General features: G+C 36.1%; 1 protein-coding gene across 1 annotated transcript; it reads left to right on the top strand.

The window, feature by feature from the left end:
- Window positions 1-887: 887 nt before the first annotated feature.
- On the top strand, window positions 888-3,705 carry RASL11A (RAS like family 11 member A). Its single transcript, XM_051991257.1, has 4 exons — window positions 888-1,249; window positions 1,823-1,879; window positions 1,974-2,053; window positions 2,987-3,705. The coding sequence occupies exons 1-4, from the start codon at window positions 1,126-1,128 to the stop codon at window positions 3,452-3,454; spliced, it is 729 nt and encodes a 242-aa protein (XP_051847217.1). The 5' UTR covers window positions 888-1,125; the 3' UTR covers window positions 3,455-3,705.
- The last annotated feature ends 11,429 nt before the right edge of the window (window positions 3,706-15,134 follow it).

Raw genomic sequence — 15,134 nt, 5'->3', positions numbered from 1 at the left:
GAAACCTCATTTAATAGATTGGTCACCAAATACTCATCAGTGATAGTGGAAATGAGGTGGCAGTGATAATTGTGCACTTTATATGCCTCCTTCCTAAACAAACAATCTAGAGTTAGGTCATATTGCTTTCATTACACTGGTTTGCAGTTTTTCATCCTTGAAATTTTCCTTTTTGTGTGTGTGAACACTGCTGGAATCTGCTTGTCGTTCCCTTATGCGTTGTGATGCATCTTCACCCCTTTCTTGTCAAATTCTCTCCTTTCTCCTTCCTCCCATTCTCAGACTCCCCCACTGACCCAATGACCCAGAGCCATCTTGGCCCATGAGGAAGGCCGGGAAAAGACCCCCAACTCCCGTAGACTTGGAAACCGTATTTTTCTATTTTCTCCCCAAAATTATGGCTGTGGGGCTCTCTGCTTCCTTCCCTCCCAGTGAGCCTACATAGTGGGGTAGATAGACTCCCGCCCGGCGTGGAGACCCACACTTAGGAGCTGTCGGCTCCTAAGCATTCCTATTCCAGAGTCGATCTCGATTCTATTCCCCGAGCGCAAGAGGGAGAGCGGGCCACAGAGGGTCAGAGGGAAGGCAGGAGGGCACCGAGAGGGCTCGGCCGGAGGGCTCAGCCGTCGGGGTGGGGGCAATCACAGAGCAGCTGCCGTGTGTGTCCCAGACCTGCCGAGGGCGCCTGCCGGCTGCGGCCGGGCTGCAGAACGCGTCAGGAGGCGGGGGCGTGCGCACTCGATGACTGCCTTCGCCCCCAAACCCCCCTTCCCCCAGGCCAACGCCCCCGCGGGAGCGGGGAAGGGGCGGAACCGAGGTGGGGCTTGGAGACTGCGGCTCTTCTTGCCGGGAGCTCTTAGCCCTTTAAAAAGCTCCTGGCTCTTAACTCCCGCAGTGGCTGCAGCAGCAAAAGCCACCTCCGCAACGTCCATTCCTGTACCTCTGGATTTGGAATCCTCCTTTCTGTGTGTTCCCTCTTTCCTCCCTAGAGCCAGTTCCCCGCTGGCAAGGCTGCTTTCTTCAGCCAAATTCACCGGAGTTTGACCGCTGCAAAGTGTTAAGTGGTGTCTGTTTGTCCTAGAATCTCAAGATCTTTTCCTTCTTCCTCTCCCTGCCCCTCGCTCCATGCGCCTGAGGAACATGTCTGGGAACTTTTTGCTCGCCCCTATTCCGGAGTCTTCCTCTGATTATATGCTTCACAAGGACATTAAACTGGCAGTGCTGGGCTCAGGCAACGTGGGCAAGAGCGGTGAGTGTCTCTGGCTCTAAAGGTGTTGAGTGGCATGCGGGCAAAGAGAAAAAATTCATAGATCTTGGCAATTTGTTACTCCGGGAGATCCTTTTTGTATGTGTGGTTTGGGGAAGAGGGGGTCCGGAGAGGAGGGTAAAGAGTTAAATGTTTTACCATTAGCAGCGATCTCACCGCCATCCTTGAAACTACCTCCTGGTTCCCTAGTTCAGTTCCCATTGACCCAGGATTACATACACTGGACTTCATTGAAGCTTACATTTATGATCTTTTAGAGAAGCCTAAGAGATGTTGTAGTTTGGAAATATGCAAGCTCTCCTTAGGAGTCTGTAAATTGTGAATCTTTTTTTATTCCCCAAGAAAACCCAGCCTGAGGCAGGAAGGAAAAGCAGATGCATCTTTTCTCCTACAAAGGCTGAAGGTGCAAAGTATTGTCTCTGCTCTCCCATTGTGTGTGTGGCCAGAGATTCCTGAAAAATTAGAATCTCCTTTGCTTAACTGCTGTAACTCTTAACTTTTAAGCCGGTAATTAAACCTTTACTTACTATTCCACATAACTGTGTTTGTTTTCAGCAATGATTGTGCGCTTCCTGACCAAGAGATTTATTGGAGATTATGAACCCAATACAGGTTAGGATTATTTCATGCTCTCGCTTTTGCAGTTCCCATTGTTTTTTGTTTTCCATTTGGAAAGTTCGTAAATTCTTTTTTTCATTTTACATAGGCAAACTATATTCAAGGACTGTTCACATAGAAGGAGACCAACTGTCCTTACAGATCCAGGATACTCCGGGATGCATTCAGGTGAGTTTCTTGGAAGAAACTGCACTGGCTATTAGTAAACACTCTCTTATAATCCTGATTTTTAGGACAGTGAAGGTTCAGGCCTGGGTCTTTTCTAGAAAGGATTTTAAGAAAGTTTGTTGGCTTTTTGGGTCTTTTTCTAGGTATTTACTATTTAGCATTTTATTAGCCCATCTTGCCAAAATGTGTATCAGATTTTTAGACTTGAAACTCCCAGTGGGTTTTCAGAGGACCGGAAGAATACCTTAATTGGTTCTATCACTTACTTTAAAGAGCAGTAGAGAGAGGTTTTCTCCTCTCTGTGAGATTTTAGAATAAATCACTTGAGTTCTTCAAAGCAGTAAAGGAAAAACTAAGGTGATTGATTCTGTGTCCACAAATGTAGCAACACTTCACTCAACAGTAGGCAAGAGAAGGCTTAATTGATGCAGCTGGCATCTTGCAGACCTTGGGTCTTTATAAGAACTTTTTGCAGTGCTTTACTAATTGCAAATCAGATCAAGTCTTGGCAGGTAATTAGGAATGTAATTTTATTAACAAATGAATAATTGCCATCATTTTTAGAAAGTGTGTGTGGGAAACAGAATTAATAAGATCTGTGTTTCTGTGGTATTCTTAGGAGTGCACTCTAACAATTATTTAGTGGGTTCAGGATTAGAAATTCATTTTCTTGAATTCTCAATCTCACTGGAAAGTTATTTTTAAATTTTACTTAAAAAACCAAATAGTAAACACTTGTGTCTTCTGTAAAGAAGTATATCCCGAGGCTGAGAATTTGATTTTTTATATCAAAAGCCTCTTTTGGGGGAGCTATTTCAAATTCACAAGTTGTGCAAGAAAGTGATTATTTTTCCCAAAAATTGTTAGGTGATATTTTAGATTGTTTTTTTATGGAGTATTCTCTTAATATATTCTTACTTTTATCTCTTGAAGGTCCAAGATGACTTTGTTCAGGTATTGGATTCTCTCTCCAGATGTGTTCAGTGGGCAGAGGGTTTTCTGCTGGTATATTCCATCACAGACTATAGCAGCTACCAGTCAATCAAACCCCTTTATCAGCACATCCGGAGGCTCCATCCCAACTCCAAGACTCCCATCATTATCGTGGGGAACAAAGGAGATCTTCTACATGCCCGACAGGTGCAGACTAATGATGGCATCCAGCTGGCTAATGAGCTGGGCAGTGTATTTCTTGAAATTTCAACCAGTGAAAACTATGAAGATGTCTGTGATGTTTTTCAGCATCTCTGCAAAGAAGTTAGCAAACTGCACAACCTCAGTGGGGAAAAGAGGAGATCATCTCTCATTCCCCGGCCCAAATCACCCAACATGCAAGATCTCAAGAGACGCTTCAAGCAGGCTCTCTCTTCCAAAGGCAAATCATCACCTTCAATGGGATAAAACCATGGTTCAAAAGACTCTAGTCTCCTTATTATACATTTGTGCAGCTAAACAGACTGGTTTCTCCTTTTTAATTGCTCATTCAGAGTTTATTTTTGTACAGGTATTAATTTTCATGTTTGTGTGCGTCTCTTAAAGAAACTGTTTACCCTTTGGTTTGAGGAAATTTTTGTACATGACACATTTTTGTACATGGTACATGTACCAAAATTATTGATTACTTTTCCATTAAAGATAAAATGATAACATGATTTTCTGTTGTTATTGGTTTTTTCCTATGCCTTTCCTGGCTTTCCTGGCATACTTGTTGTGGAAAATACAGCATTGTGGCTATTCAGACTTGAATCATGAATAAATAATATAGTGCAACAGGGAGGGATTGTATGAAAGGATTCTGTTGTAAGGGCAGCAGAAATATTTGGAATCAAGATTTTGATTAACTATAACATTTTTTTTTAATCTGAGAAGTTTGAAATGGGCTAGAAATTAAAAAAAAAATGTTGACTATACCTGACCCATTGATTTTAAGGGGTTGGTATACATCTCATTTATTGGTGCTATTTTATTAAAAAACTTAAAAAGATGGCTCTTTTGTGACTTGCTTTAGCAAGGAGACAATAATGGGATATCCAATGGAAACAGCTTATTACAAATACAAAATGTATTTTCTACCAAGTGATCAAAGGCTCTTTATTAGCAATGACAAGAAAGAAGCTGGCCTGGTAAAATCTGATACAATCTTTGAGAAATGCCTTGTTGTATAAGAAACCCATTCATACCTATTCCCTGCCCAATTGCTGTGGAACTAGTATGCTGAAGAGACTCACTATATGTGCATTAGAGCACAGTTATCTGGAAAATTAGGGTCTCACACAAGATCCAAGTAACTGAGGGGAGGATCATTTATTTGGTTTGAATTATTCACATACTTACTCCAGTTCTCCAAGGTAGCTTGCATATGTAGTAAAACACATAAATAAAGAATTTTTCTTGGTGTCATTTCCTGTTTCTATTTGGTTTGATCTCACAAAAATTAAAAAAAAAAAAAAGATGGAAATTGCTTTCCATTCCTCTTTATTTTCTCCTTCCTTTCACCCTTTCCCTCAATCTTCCCCCTTTTTATTTTTTCCTTCCCTTTTTATTTTCTCTTTTCCTTCTCCCTTCCCCAGCCCTTTCCTCTTTCCTTTCCCAAAGTATTTGTTCTGTGTGCAATGGCTTACTTGAAAGAGTCCTATACTTAGAGAATCAGGAAAACTTGAAGTTCACATCTTGCCTCTAATATTTACTAGTTGGGTGATTACAGGCAATTTGCCTAACCTATTTGAGTCTTATATCCTCATTTATAATACAATAGAGGTCACAAGGCTACATATGATTAAATGCCAAATTAATGGTGAATTCAGGAAAATACAGAGTTCCATGGAAAGAGAAAGAAGTCATCATGGTGGGTGGAAATAGACCATAAATTAATAATAAAGGCCAATACAATATGTGTATAGTAATTGGGTATCTGGGGATATGCTGTTTGTAGTAATCTTTTAGTATAGTCCCACATATCTAATTACCAGGTATATATTTTGCTTCTATCACTCATCAGTGCCAATACATGATACAATATGGAAATTCATGCTTCCTCCTAAAGTAGAACTTTCCCCAGAGAGGCTTCTTCTCCAGAAAACAAGTAGGATAGAGAGGTGAAGAGGGGAAAAAAGAGAAAGTAAAAGATTGAGAGATACTTGATTACTTAGTTGATATCATTTTTCTAAGTCATTTTTATAATTAATCGTCTATGCCCTTACTCCACTCTTTTTTTCACGATAAGTTGTTGGGAAGGGGATTCTGAAGAAAGCTTAAAACCCTTAAAGGGAAATTTATATTCAGGGGAAGTGTGATCAAACAGAAGGATCTGTATAAAGAAAGCTCAGGAAGCCTTTCTAGGGGCTGGAGTGCTGAAGTTTTTTTCCAAATTTTAAAAATAATATATTTCTTCCCTTCCACCTATATCCCCTTGTTTTGGGAATATAGTAGTACTGGAAGGCTAGAAGGCTGGATCTCACTCAGGATGGGTTAGGTTAGGGCAAAAATGCCAAAATCCTAGACTTTTTTCCATTGGATCATCTGAGTATACATTGATGGGGTATAATGAGGAAAAGTCCATGATTTTGTTTCTACTTGAAGGAAAGTATAGGTATGGGAATGCACGCATGGGTGCCTATGTGGGGAGGGGATTACCTTATGTAGAAACTTGCCCAACTTGTGAGAAATAAGCCAGTTCTTTATTTACTCACTTCCTTGGGCTAATTATATCTTCTCTCTTCCCCTCACCCCCCTGCATCTCCACCTGTTAAGATTCTATTGTTTTCAGTGCCCAGCTCAAAGCCCAACTCTTCCATGAATCCTTCTATGATAGTTGAAAATATTTCCTAATTGAGGTGTGACATAGAACTTTGTATTTTTATGCATTTATGCAGAGCATATATTTACTATATTCCCTTTGTAAGTCATAAGCATCATGAGGATAAAAACTAGGTCTTATTTACTTTGATATCTCCCCTAAGGACCAGCACATAATTAATCAATAAACATTTATTAAGTGCCTACTCTGTGTTAGATCCTGTGGTAAAAAGTCTGAGTATACAAAAAAATGCAAAAAAACTATTGCTGCCCTTAAGGCAATTTAATGGATGATACTTAGATCTATTGGGATGATAATTTATAATCTATTCGGAGAGGTATCATGCAAACAAATTTATGCAAAAAATGCTATTCCTAAGATAAAAAAAATTAATTTCTTTAAGGGAAGGAACTAGAATTGAGGGGTTAGGGAAAGTCTTAAGTAAAAGATGGGCTTAAAGGAAGCCAGAAAGTCGGAGTGGAGGAGATAGAGAGTTCCAGGCATGGGAGATGGCCATAGAGAATGCCAGATGCCAAGAGAGAGAGCTTATTTATGGAACTGCAACAAGAGAGAGTATTGTTTATGGAACAGCCAGGAGACCAGTGTCACAAGATGGAAAAGTATGTGGTTAAGAGTAAGGTGTAAGATGACTGGTAAGGTAGGAGGGCACAGTTAATAAATCTAATCCATTAAGTCTGATACATGTGTGTTGAATTAAATTGCCTCAGGCCTGTCCAACCCATTCAGGAAGCCCAACTTCAAGTTAAGAAAGTCCAGTCTTCCACAATTCCATCTTGATCATTACTCAAAAATTGTTTAATCTAAACTAATTTTAACTAAATTTTTACTAAAAACTAAAATTTTAAACTAAAATGAGTCTAAAATGGTTTTATTAATATTGCAATTGAAAAGAAATTGAGCATATTTAAATGACCCAACATTAAAGTGAATAAATGAATTATTCCCCTTATGTAATTCATAAAAACACAAATTTAAATATTTGTAAAATATGTTGGATATGATTGGAAAAACATATCAAAGAAATACTTCAGTGCTTTGTTGAGGTGAAGGACACTACTGGAGAAGTTCTAGAAAATTTATTAATAACTTTTTTTGAAAAAAATACAAGTAACTCAAGGACATTATGTGATTGTAGAGAAAATCACAGAGATAGTTCAACTGAAAATGTTGATACAACTTTATCTCTCCATGTGAATCATAATCTTAGCCTTTTGTAACTTTATATTTTAGACCCTGACCTCTGATAAAAGAAGCTAGGTTTAATCATGGGGATCTTTCCATCTTTAATATTTTCCATATTATTTATTTTATTATATATTTGCAATATCTCATAGTTCATTATATGTTTGCAACATATATATATATTTTACGCTTTCTCTTAAATATGTCCCTTTCTCTGTAATGATACTGCCACCATTTTAGTGCAGGGCCTTACCACAATAGCCTGGTAGTGGGTCTGCCTTCCCCTTCACTCCCTCAGTAAACTCAGTGGTTCCTCTTATCTCCAGGAGCAAATACAAAATGCTCTATTTGGCATTCGAAGCCCTTGATAACCAAGCCCCCTCCTACCTTGCCAGATTTCTTATCCTCAACATGTTTATCCAGCAACACTGATCTCCTGGCTATTCCATAAGAAAGACACTCCTCTTGGCATCTGGCATTCTCTGTCGCTATCTCTTAAGCCTGTAACGCTCTCCCTCCTCTGCTCAGACTGATGACCTCTCTGGCTTCCTTTAAGCCTCAACTAAATTCTCACCTTCTACGGGAAACTCTTCCTAACTCCTCTTAGTTCCAGGGCTTTCACTCTTTTAAATTATTTCCTATTTACTCGCTAAATAGCTTGCTTTATATACATTTATTCCCTCACTGTCTTCCCCATTTGATTGCAAACTCCTTGAAAGCTAAGGCTATCTTTTGTTATTTTTTGCACTTTGCATTTTGTGCACTTAGCACAGTGCCTGATACATAATAGGTACTTAAATGTGTATTGATTTATTATTATCCCACTCAGGGTTTCTCCTGGAAATATCAGAATATGGCTTCCTTCTCTTAAATTGTGTTTGGGTCCCCTGCAAGCACTTAAATTAACTTCTCTCCCTTTTCTTGGAAAATAGTTAGAAATTTAGCATAAATGTCCCCTATTGCTTTCAGTGTCATGAAGATATATTTGAGTACTATAATTTTAAGGTATTCTGTCTTCAACATATTAGAATGTCATAAACTGGTTCTCTGAGCCTCTTTAATGAGTCTCAAGAGCCTCCTACTCTTACAACATCACATCTGTGGCTTATTCTCATTAGGGCTTGAAGACTTCCTTTCTTGGCACATAGTAGGTGTTTAATAAAGGCTTGTTGGTTGGTTCATTGCTTGTAAAGTCCAACAGAAAATATCTGCAGTTGTCAGTAGTTAGTCTCTTTTAGCTATACTGCTCCACTATGCTGTTAGGTTTTCAATCAGTATAACCAAGTCAGTCTCATTCTCCAAGTATTTGGTTGGCATTGGGCTGCCAGCTGAAAAGGAGGATATCTCACTCTCCAAATCCTTTGCATCTTCCACAATCCAATTTTTTCTTTTTTTTGAAGAATCTTTCTTTGAAAGCCTTATCCTGAAGTAGATTCTTCCTTAGCAACATTTCTCATATATGCCATCTTTTCTCTTCTGATACTTACAGCACCTTGGCACAAAGTATCACCTCATTTCTGGACTATTACAATAGCCTTTTAATTTGCCTCTCTTCCACAAGTTTCTTTCCAATCTAGTTCATTGTCTACTCAGTTATCAAAGTGATCTTACTTAAGAGCAGATCTGACCTTATCACTCCCCTATTCAATAAATTCCAGGAGCTTCCTAATCCCTTCAGGAGCAAATATAAAATCCTCTATTTGGCTTTTAAAGCTTTTCATAACTTGTGTCTTCCTATCTTTCCAGTCTTCTTACAACTTCCTCCCTTCAATATACTCCATAATCCAGGAACAATAACCTCTTATCTGCTCCTCACACAGACATTCCATCTTTCAACTCTATGTGTTTTCACTGGCTATCCTGCATGTCTGGAATTTTCTTTCTCCTTGTGTCCATCTATTGGCTTTCTTAGCTTTCTTCAAATTTTAGCATCTGGAAAATTTTTTCTCAGTCCTTTTAAATACTAATGTTTCCTCTGAGATTATCTCTAATTTATCCTGTATATATGCATGCAGAAAAAAAAGTTTTATTGTGTGGGACTGTATATATTGTCATTTAAAAAAAGAAAGAGGTAGGGTAGGGTCAGAGAATGGTCAAGTCTTATTAGAACTGTCCAGAATTTTTTCCTCCTTTTTAAATAGTATTTTATTTTTCCAAAAATATACACAGTTTTCAACACTTGCCTTGCAAAAGCTTGTCTTCCATATTTTTCTTCCTCCATCCCCACTTTCCCCCTAGCTAGCAATTCATTATAGATTAAACATGTGCAATTCTTCTAAACATATTTCCATGTTTGTTGTGCTATGTAAGATAAATCAGTTCAAAAGGGGGAAAAAACACAAGAAAGAAAATAAAAGCAAGGAAATAAATAGCAAAAAAGTGAAAATACTATGTTTTGATCCCTATTCAGTGTCTATGGTTCTTTCTTTGGATACAGATGGCATTTTCCACCCCAAGTCTATTAGAATTCCAGCAGTTTTTCTTATACAACTTTTTTATAATTTCAAAAAACTTTAAAATTTATTTTTTTCAGTCGATGCTCTTGGATTTCACTAAAAACATATAGGATATACATATATGATACAAAATACACATGCATACACATAACTATATGTGTGTAATATGCCCATACTCATATCCATTTCCATAATAATACGATGTCCATATATTCATATATAGAGATTTATCATATTTATATTTACACAAATATCATGCTGCACAAGAAAAATCAGACCAAAAAGGAAAAAATGAGAAAGAAAACAAAATGCAAGCAAACAACACCAAAAAGAGTAAAAATACTATGTTGTGGTCCACATTCAGTTCCCACATCCTCTGTCTGGGTTCAGATGGCTTTCTTCATCCATCACAATGGATCACTGTATAATCTTCTTGTTGTTGTATATAATAACCTCCTAATTCTGCTCTTTTCCCTTAGCATCTGTTCCTGTAAGTGAACAGGCCTCTCTGAATCCTCCTGCTGATCATTTCTTACAAAACAATAATGTTCTATAACATTAATATACCATATATTATATATATATATGCATTTAAAAAAATCAGATCTTAAGTCAACAAATGTTATCATCAAATCTCCTGGGACACTGTTCATGAACAAAATTCACTTCAATCATTGATCCTCAAAAAAAAATTATTGGTCCAAAAAAGTATGAGGGGCTATATTACTTACATATTATAGAATCAAATTGACTGAGTAGGTACAATATTTCTTCAGTAAAGCCTTTAGTCAACAACATGCTTAAAATATAAATCAAAACAATGTTCCAACCACTTGATTACTAACCAAGCAGATTTTTTAAAGTTTAGAAACACTAAAAAAAAGTGCTTCATTTATAAATACAAAAGGAACAAAACCCATGATAGTAAAATGTTTTCTGGTCCTGGTGTTTGTTGGGCTCTGTCCTGAAAGATGTACTGCTCATGGAGGGAGATGTGCCCCCTCCCCCACTTCCCATCAATAATTATGGATGAACAGCCAGATTTAATCTGGATCAGACCCTGACTTCTGGTAGAATCCTGCCTAGGTTCACTCTTATAAGTCCTTCTCTCTTAATAAAGTTTATGGTTCATGCCCATGCTCATGCTTTTGCCAGGGGATGTCAGAATATGATTGATGTCCCTTAATATACCCTTAGTTCCCCATGAGACAGCTTTACAAAGACATTAAGCATAAAACTTGTATATTTGAAGCAGGAATGAATACAGAAAAGACTTGAATCTAAGTTCCTCACAAAGCAATAGGGAAAGCCCCTCATGGTTAATTCTTTCCCTCCCCAGAAGATCATCTCATAGTACCTGCAGCCTTATAGAGTCATTTGATAGTTCCTGCATTGAGAATGGAAACATGGGTATAGAAGCAGCATTTGTCTTGAACCTATCTTCTCTCTTTGACAAGTCTGTAGTGTCAACATTTAGGGTGTAGCTCTCTTACTCCACTCCAAAACTCTTAGGAAAGCACTTAAAATTAATTTTTAGTGACTCTCTAGGATTTTTTAAAAATTATACTATCATATCATCTATAAAATGTGTTTTATCTATGCTTATCCCTAAATTTATTTTTTGTGTCTTATTGCTATAGCCAACATTTCTAGTATTATGCCAAATAAAACAGGGAACAATGAACATCTTTGTTTTACCTCTGCTTTTATTAGAAAGAATTCGATCTTATTCCTATTTCATGTAATGTTGACTTTTGGTTTTAGATATAAACTATTTATCATGTTAAGGATAAATTCATTTATTCCTATTTTTTGTGTTTTTTAAAATCAAATTTATTTAGTATTTTACTTTCTTCCAATCACACATAAAAACAATTTTTGACATTCATTTTTAAAACTTTGAGTTTCAAGTTTTTTTCCGTTCTTCTTCCTTACCCTCCTCATTGAGAAGGCAAGCAATTCTATATAGGTTATACATTGTCATGCAAAACATTTCCATAATAGTGATGTTGTAAAAGAAAATGCAGACTAAAAGAAGTGTTTTCTTTTTTAAACAGAAATGAGGATTGTATTTTGTGAAAGATAATTTTGATTATATAAAATTAAGAAGTTTTTACACAAACATATTAAGCAGTTTAGATAGAAAAGGAAAAAATGAACTAAGAAAAATATCTTTGAAGTGTTTTTCTGAAAAAGGTCTAATTTCCAAGATATATAAGAAAATGATTTAAATATAAGAATAAAAGTCATTCCCCAATTGTTACATGGTCTAAGGATATAAACAAGCAGTTCTCAAAAGAAACTTAGGCTATCCATAGCCATGTGGGAAAGGTTCCAAATCAATAATTATAGAAATGCAAATTAAAGCAATTCTGAAATTCTACTTCATACCCATCCGATTGACAAAGGAGAATAAAAAAGAAAATGGCAAATCCTGAAAGGACTACAGGAAAACTCCAAAATTGGAGTTATGTACAAAAAAATTATTAAATAGTGCATGCCCCTTGACCCAGACATACCATCAACAATCCTATGACCTAAAGAGGTCAAAGAAATAAGTACAAGAATGTTCAGAACTCATAATGGATTAATCAAATAGATCTTAAAATTTCATTATCCTACCCACAATAAAAAATGTCCCTCTTGATGCCTTCTGTATGTAGAATGTCTAAATTTTCAAAATTCAGAATTGAATATAGTTTGACAAAAGAAGTTTTTTATCCTGATTGGGAATTAACATATTTGAAGAGTCTCATGAAACTGTAAAAAATGCAAATACATTTGGTCATTCATTGAATGAATCACTTTGATTGAAAAGAATACAATTACAAGTAAGAAAAATTAGAATTCAGGGAAAAGTCCATTAGTAAGTACAGAATTTGCATTGTTATTTCTGTCATTCATCTCCAGCTGAAGCTGAGGTATATTGTTCTATTAGGACTTGTTGGAAGAGCTCAGCTTTTTCAGTAATTTTTTAAGCATCTTCTGCCAAAGCTCTGATTAATTTAGTCCCATTATTGAGAGAGTTTTTACAGACTCATTGGTTATCATGCAATATTCTGATCTCCATTCTTATCACAAGGCACTGAAAATGATCCTTAAATCTGAACTCCTAAATCTATCTGGCAGAGAGAGGTTATGTTTGTGCATTCTCTTACTATTGTTCTTGTGAGGAAAATATTCAATTTTATTTGACTGTCTCTGTTGAGCTTTTTTCCATATCTCATTTGGCTAGAGTGTTGTCATTAAGATATAATTTGAAGACACAGCATTTTAATGGATCTGTGATCTCACTGACATGACTATTCCCTTCAGTGATGAACTCATTCATGCCCACCCATCCTGTTAGATTAATATTATAAATCCATTACAAAGAGTCCATGTAGCAGCCTGGAGATTTGCCTTGAGTTCTGATATTTCAGGGATATCAAAGGAACAAAAGAACTGTCCACTGACTATCTCTTGATTCATAAGCAGACCATCTTTTTTTTTTTTTTTTAGGGGTCCTACATTTCATTAATGTACCACTCATAAACCTCTTCATTACCTTTGGGTGATCTTTAAAATTCAATTCAAAGCTAATTTTAAAAAAGACATTAATTTATGAGGTTGAAAGAGTCTTATATCTTTTTCTTACAAAATGTTTTTTTGTATCACTGCCACTTCCCAATGATTCTTTTGCTATCTTCCTCCCAGGCAAGGCTTTCTTTGTAAAAAGGTTTAAAACAAAGCAAAACAAAACACATTGGCTGAGTCTGAAAATAGATTTCTAATTCTGAACCCATAGTTCACTATCTCTTTGCCAGAAAGTGGGAGGAATACTTTACCATCATTTAGAAGAATGATTTTTAAAGATTTATGTTTTCTTCATATCATGCCATTTAGGGCCTTCTTTAAATCTAAGCTATTGATTTAAGTTATATAAATTAGTCCTTCAAAGATTTAGTGAATTCAGACAATGTAGAAATTCCCCATTTCTATAGCACAAAATCCAAATTGTAGAAGAGACCATCCTTAGTAGTTTTCTTAGCAGTAGTTTTCTTCTGCATCCTTTTAAATTTAAGAACCTAAATCTTTGATCTTCTAAATGCACATACAAGTGCAAATATTCACATGAAGCTTCCACTGCTGACATAGTCTACCCTTCCCTTTTGACAGCAGTATCACGGGAAATAATGGCAATAGCAATAAGCATCAGAAATATTTAAAATGAAAAATTCCCCCTCCAATCTGTTGTTTTTCTTTTTAATCTTGGTTTGATTTTTTTTGGGGAGGGGGTATGATATTTTCTACTTTGGGTTTGTCAAACACTAGATTATTAAAGTTATTGGCTGTTTTGTCCTTTGAACCTAACCTATTCCATTGATCAACTAGTCTATTTCTTAGCCAATACCAGATGGTTTTAGTAACTGCTGCTTTATAATATAATTTTAGCTCTGGTACAGCTAGGCCACCTTCATTTGATTTTTTTTTTCATTAATTCCCTTGAAATTCTTGACCTTTTGTTTTTCCATATGAACTTTGTTGTTATTTTTTCTAGGTCATCAAAATAGTTTTTGGAAGTCTGATTGGTATGGCGCTAAATAAATAGATTAGTTTAGGTAGTATTGTCATCTTTATTATATTTGCTCGCCCAATCCAAGAGCATTTAATATTTTTTTAGTTGGTTAGATCAGACTTAATTTGTGTGGAAAGTGTTTTGTAGTTTTGCTCATAAAGTTTCTGATTTTCCCTTGGCAGATAGATTCCTAAATATTTTATACAATCAGTAGTTACTTTAAATGCTGATGACTTATGTGGATTTATTTTGTATCTTGCAACTTTGCTAAAGGTGTGGATAATTTCTAATAATTTTTTAGTAGAATCTCTGGGATTCTCTAAGTATACCATCATATCATCAGCAAAGAGTGATAATTTGGTTTCTTCATTGCCTATTCTTATTCCTTTAATCTCCTTCTCAACTTTTATTGCCAAAGCTAGCATTTCTAATACAATATTGAATAATAATGGTGATAGTGAGCAACCTTGTTTCACTCCTGATCTTATTGGGAATGGTTGCAGTTTGTCCCCGTTACATATGATGCTGACTGCTAGTTTTAAATAGATGCTACTGATTATTTTAAGGAAAAGTCCGTTTATTCCTATACTCTCAAGAGTTTTTAATAGGAATGGATTTTATCAAAGGCTTTTTCTGCATCTATTGAGATGATCATATGGTTATTAATATGGTCAATTATACTGATAATTTTCCTAATATTGAACCAGCCCTGCATTCCTGGTATAAATCCTACTTGATTGTGGTGTATTATCCTGGGGATGATTTTCTGTAGTCTTTTTGTTAATATTTAAGATTTTAGCATTAATATTCATTAGGGAAATAGGTCTAAAATTTTCTTTCTCTGTTTTCAATTTACCTGGTTTAGGTATCAGTACCATGTCTTTGTCGTAAAAGGAATTTGGTAGAACTCCTTCATTCCCTATTTTTTCAAATAGTTTATAAAGCATTGGGACTAATTATTCTTTGAGTGTTTGGTAGAATTCACATGTAAATCCATCTGGTCCCGGGGGTTACTGTAGCTTATTGAGTAGGGGGTAATAAGATTGGATCACATCCGATATGCAGGAG

The sequence above is a fragment of the Antechinus flavipes genome, chromosome 3 (genome assembly GCF_016432865.1).
Source record: "Antechinus flavipes isolate AdamAnt ecotype Samford, QLD, Australia chromosome 3, AdamAnt_v2, whole genome shotgun sequence".
NCBI lineage: Eukaryota > Metazoa > Chordata > Mammalia > Dasyuromorphia > Dasyuridae > Antechinus > Antechinus flavipes.
This window is presented reverse-complemented; position numbering and strand designations above follow the sequence as displayed.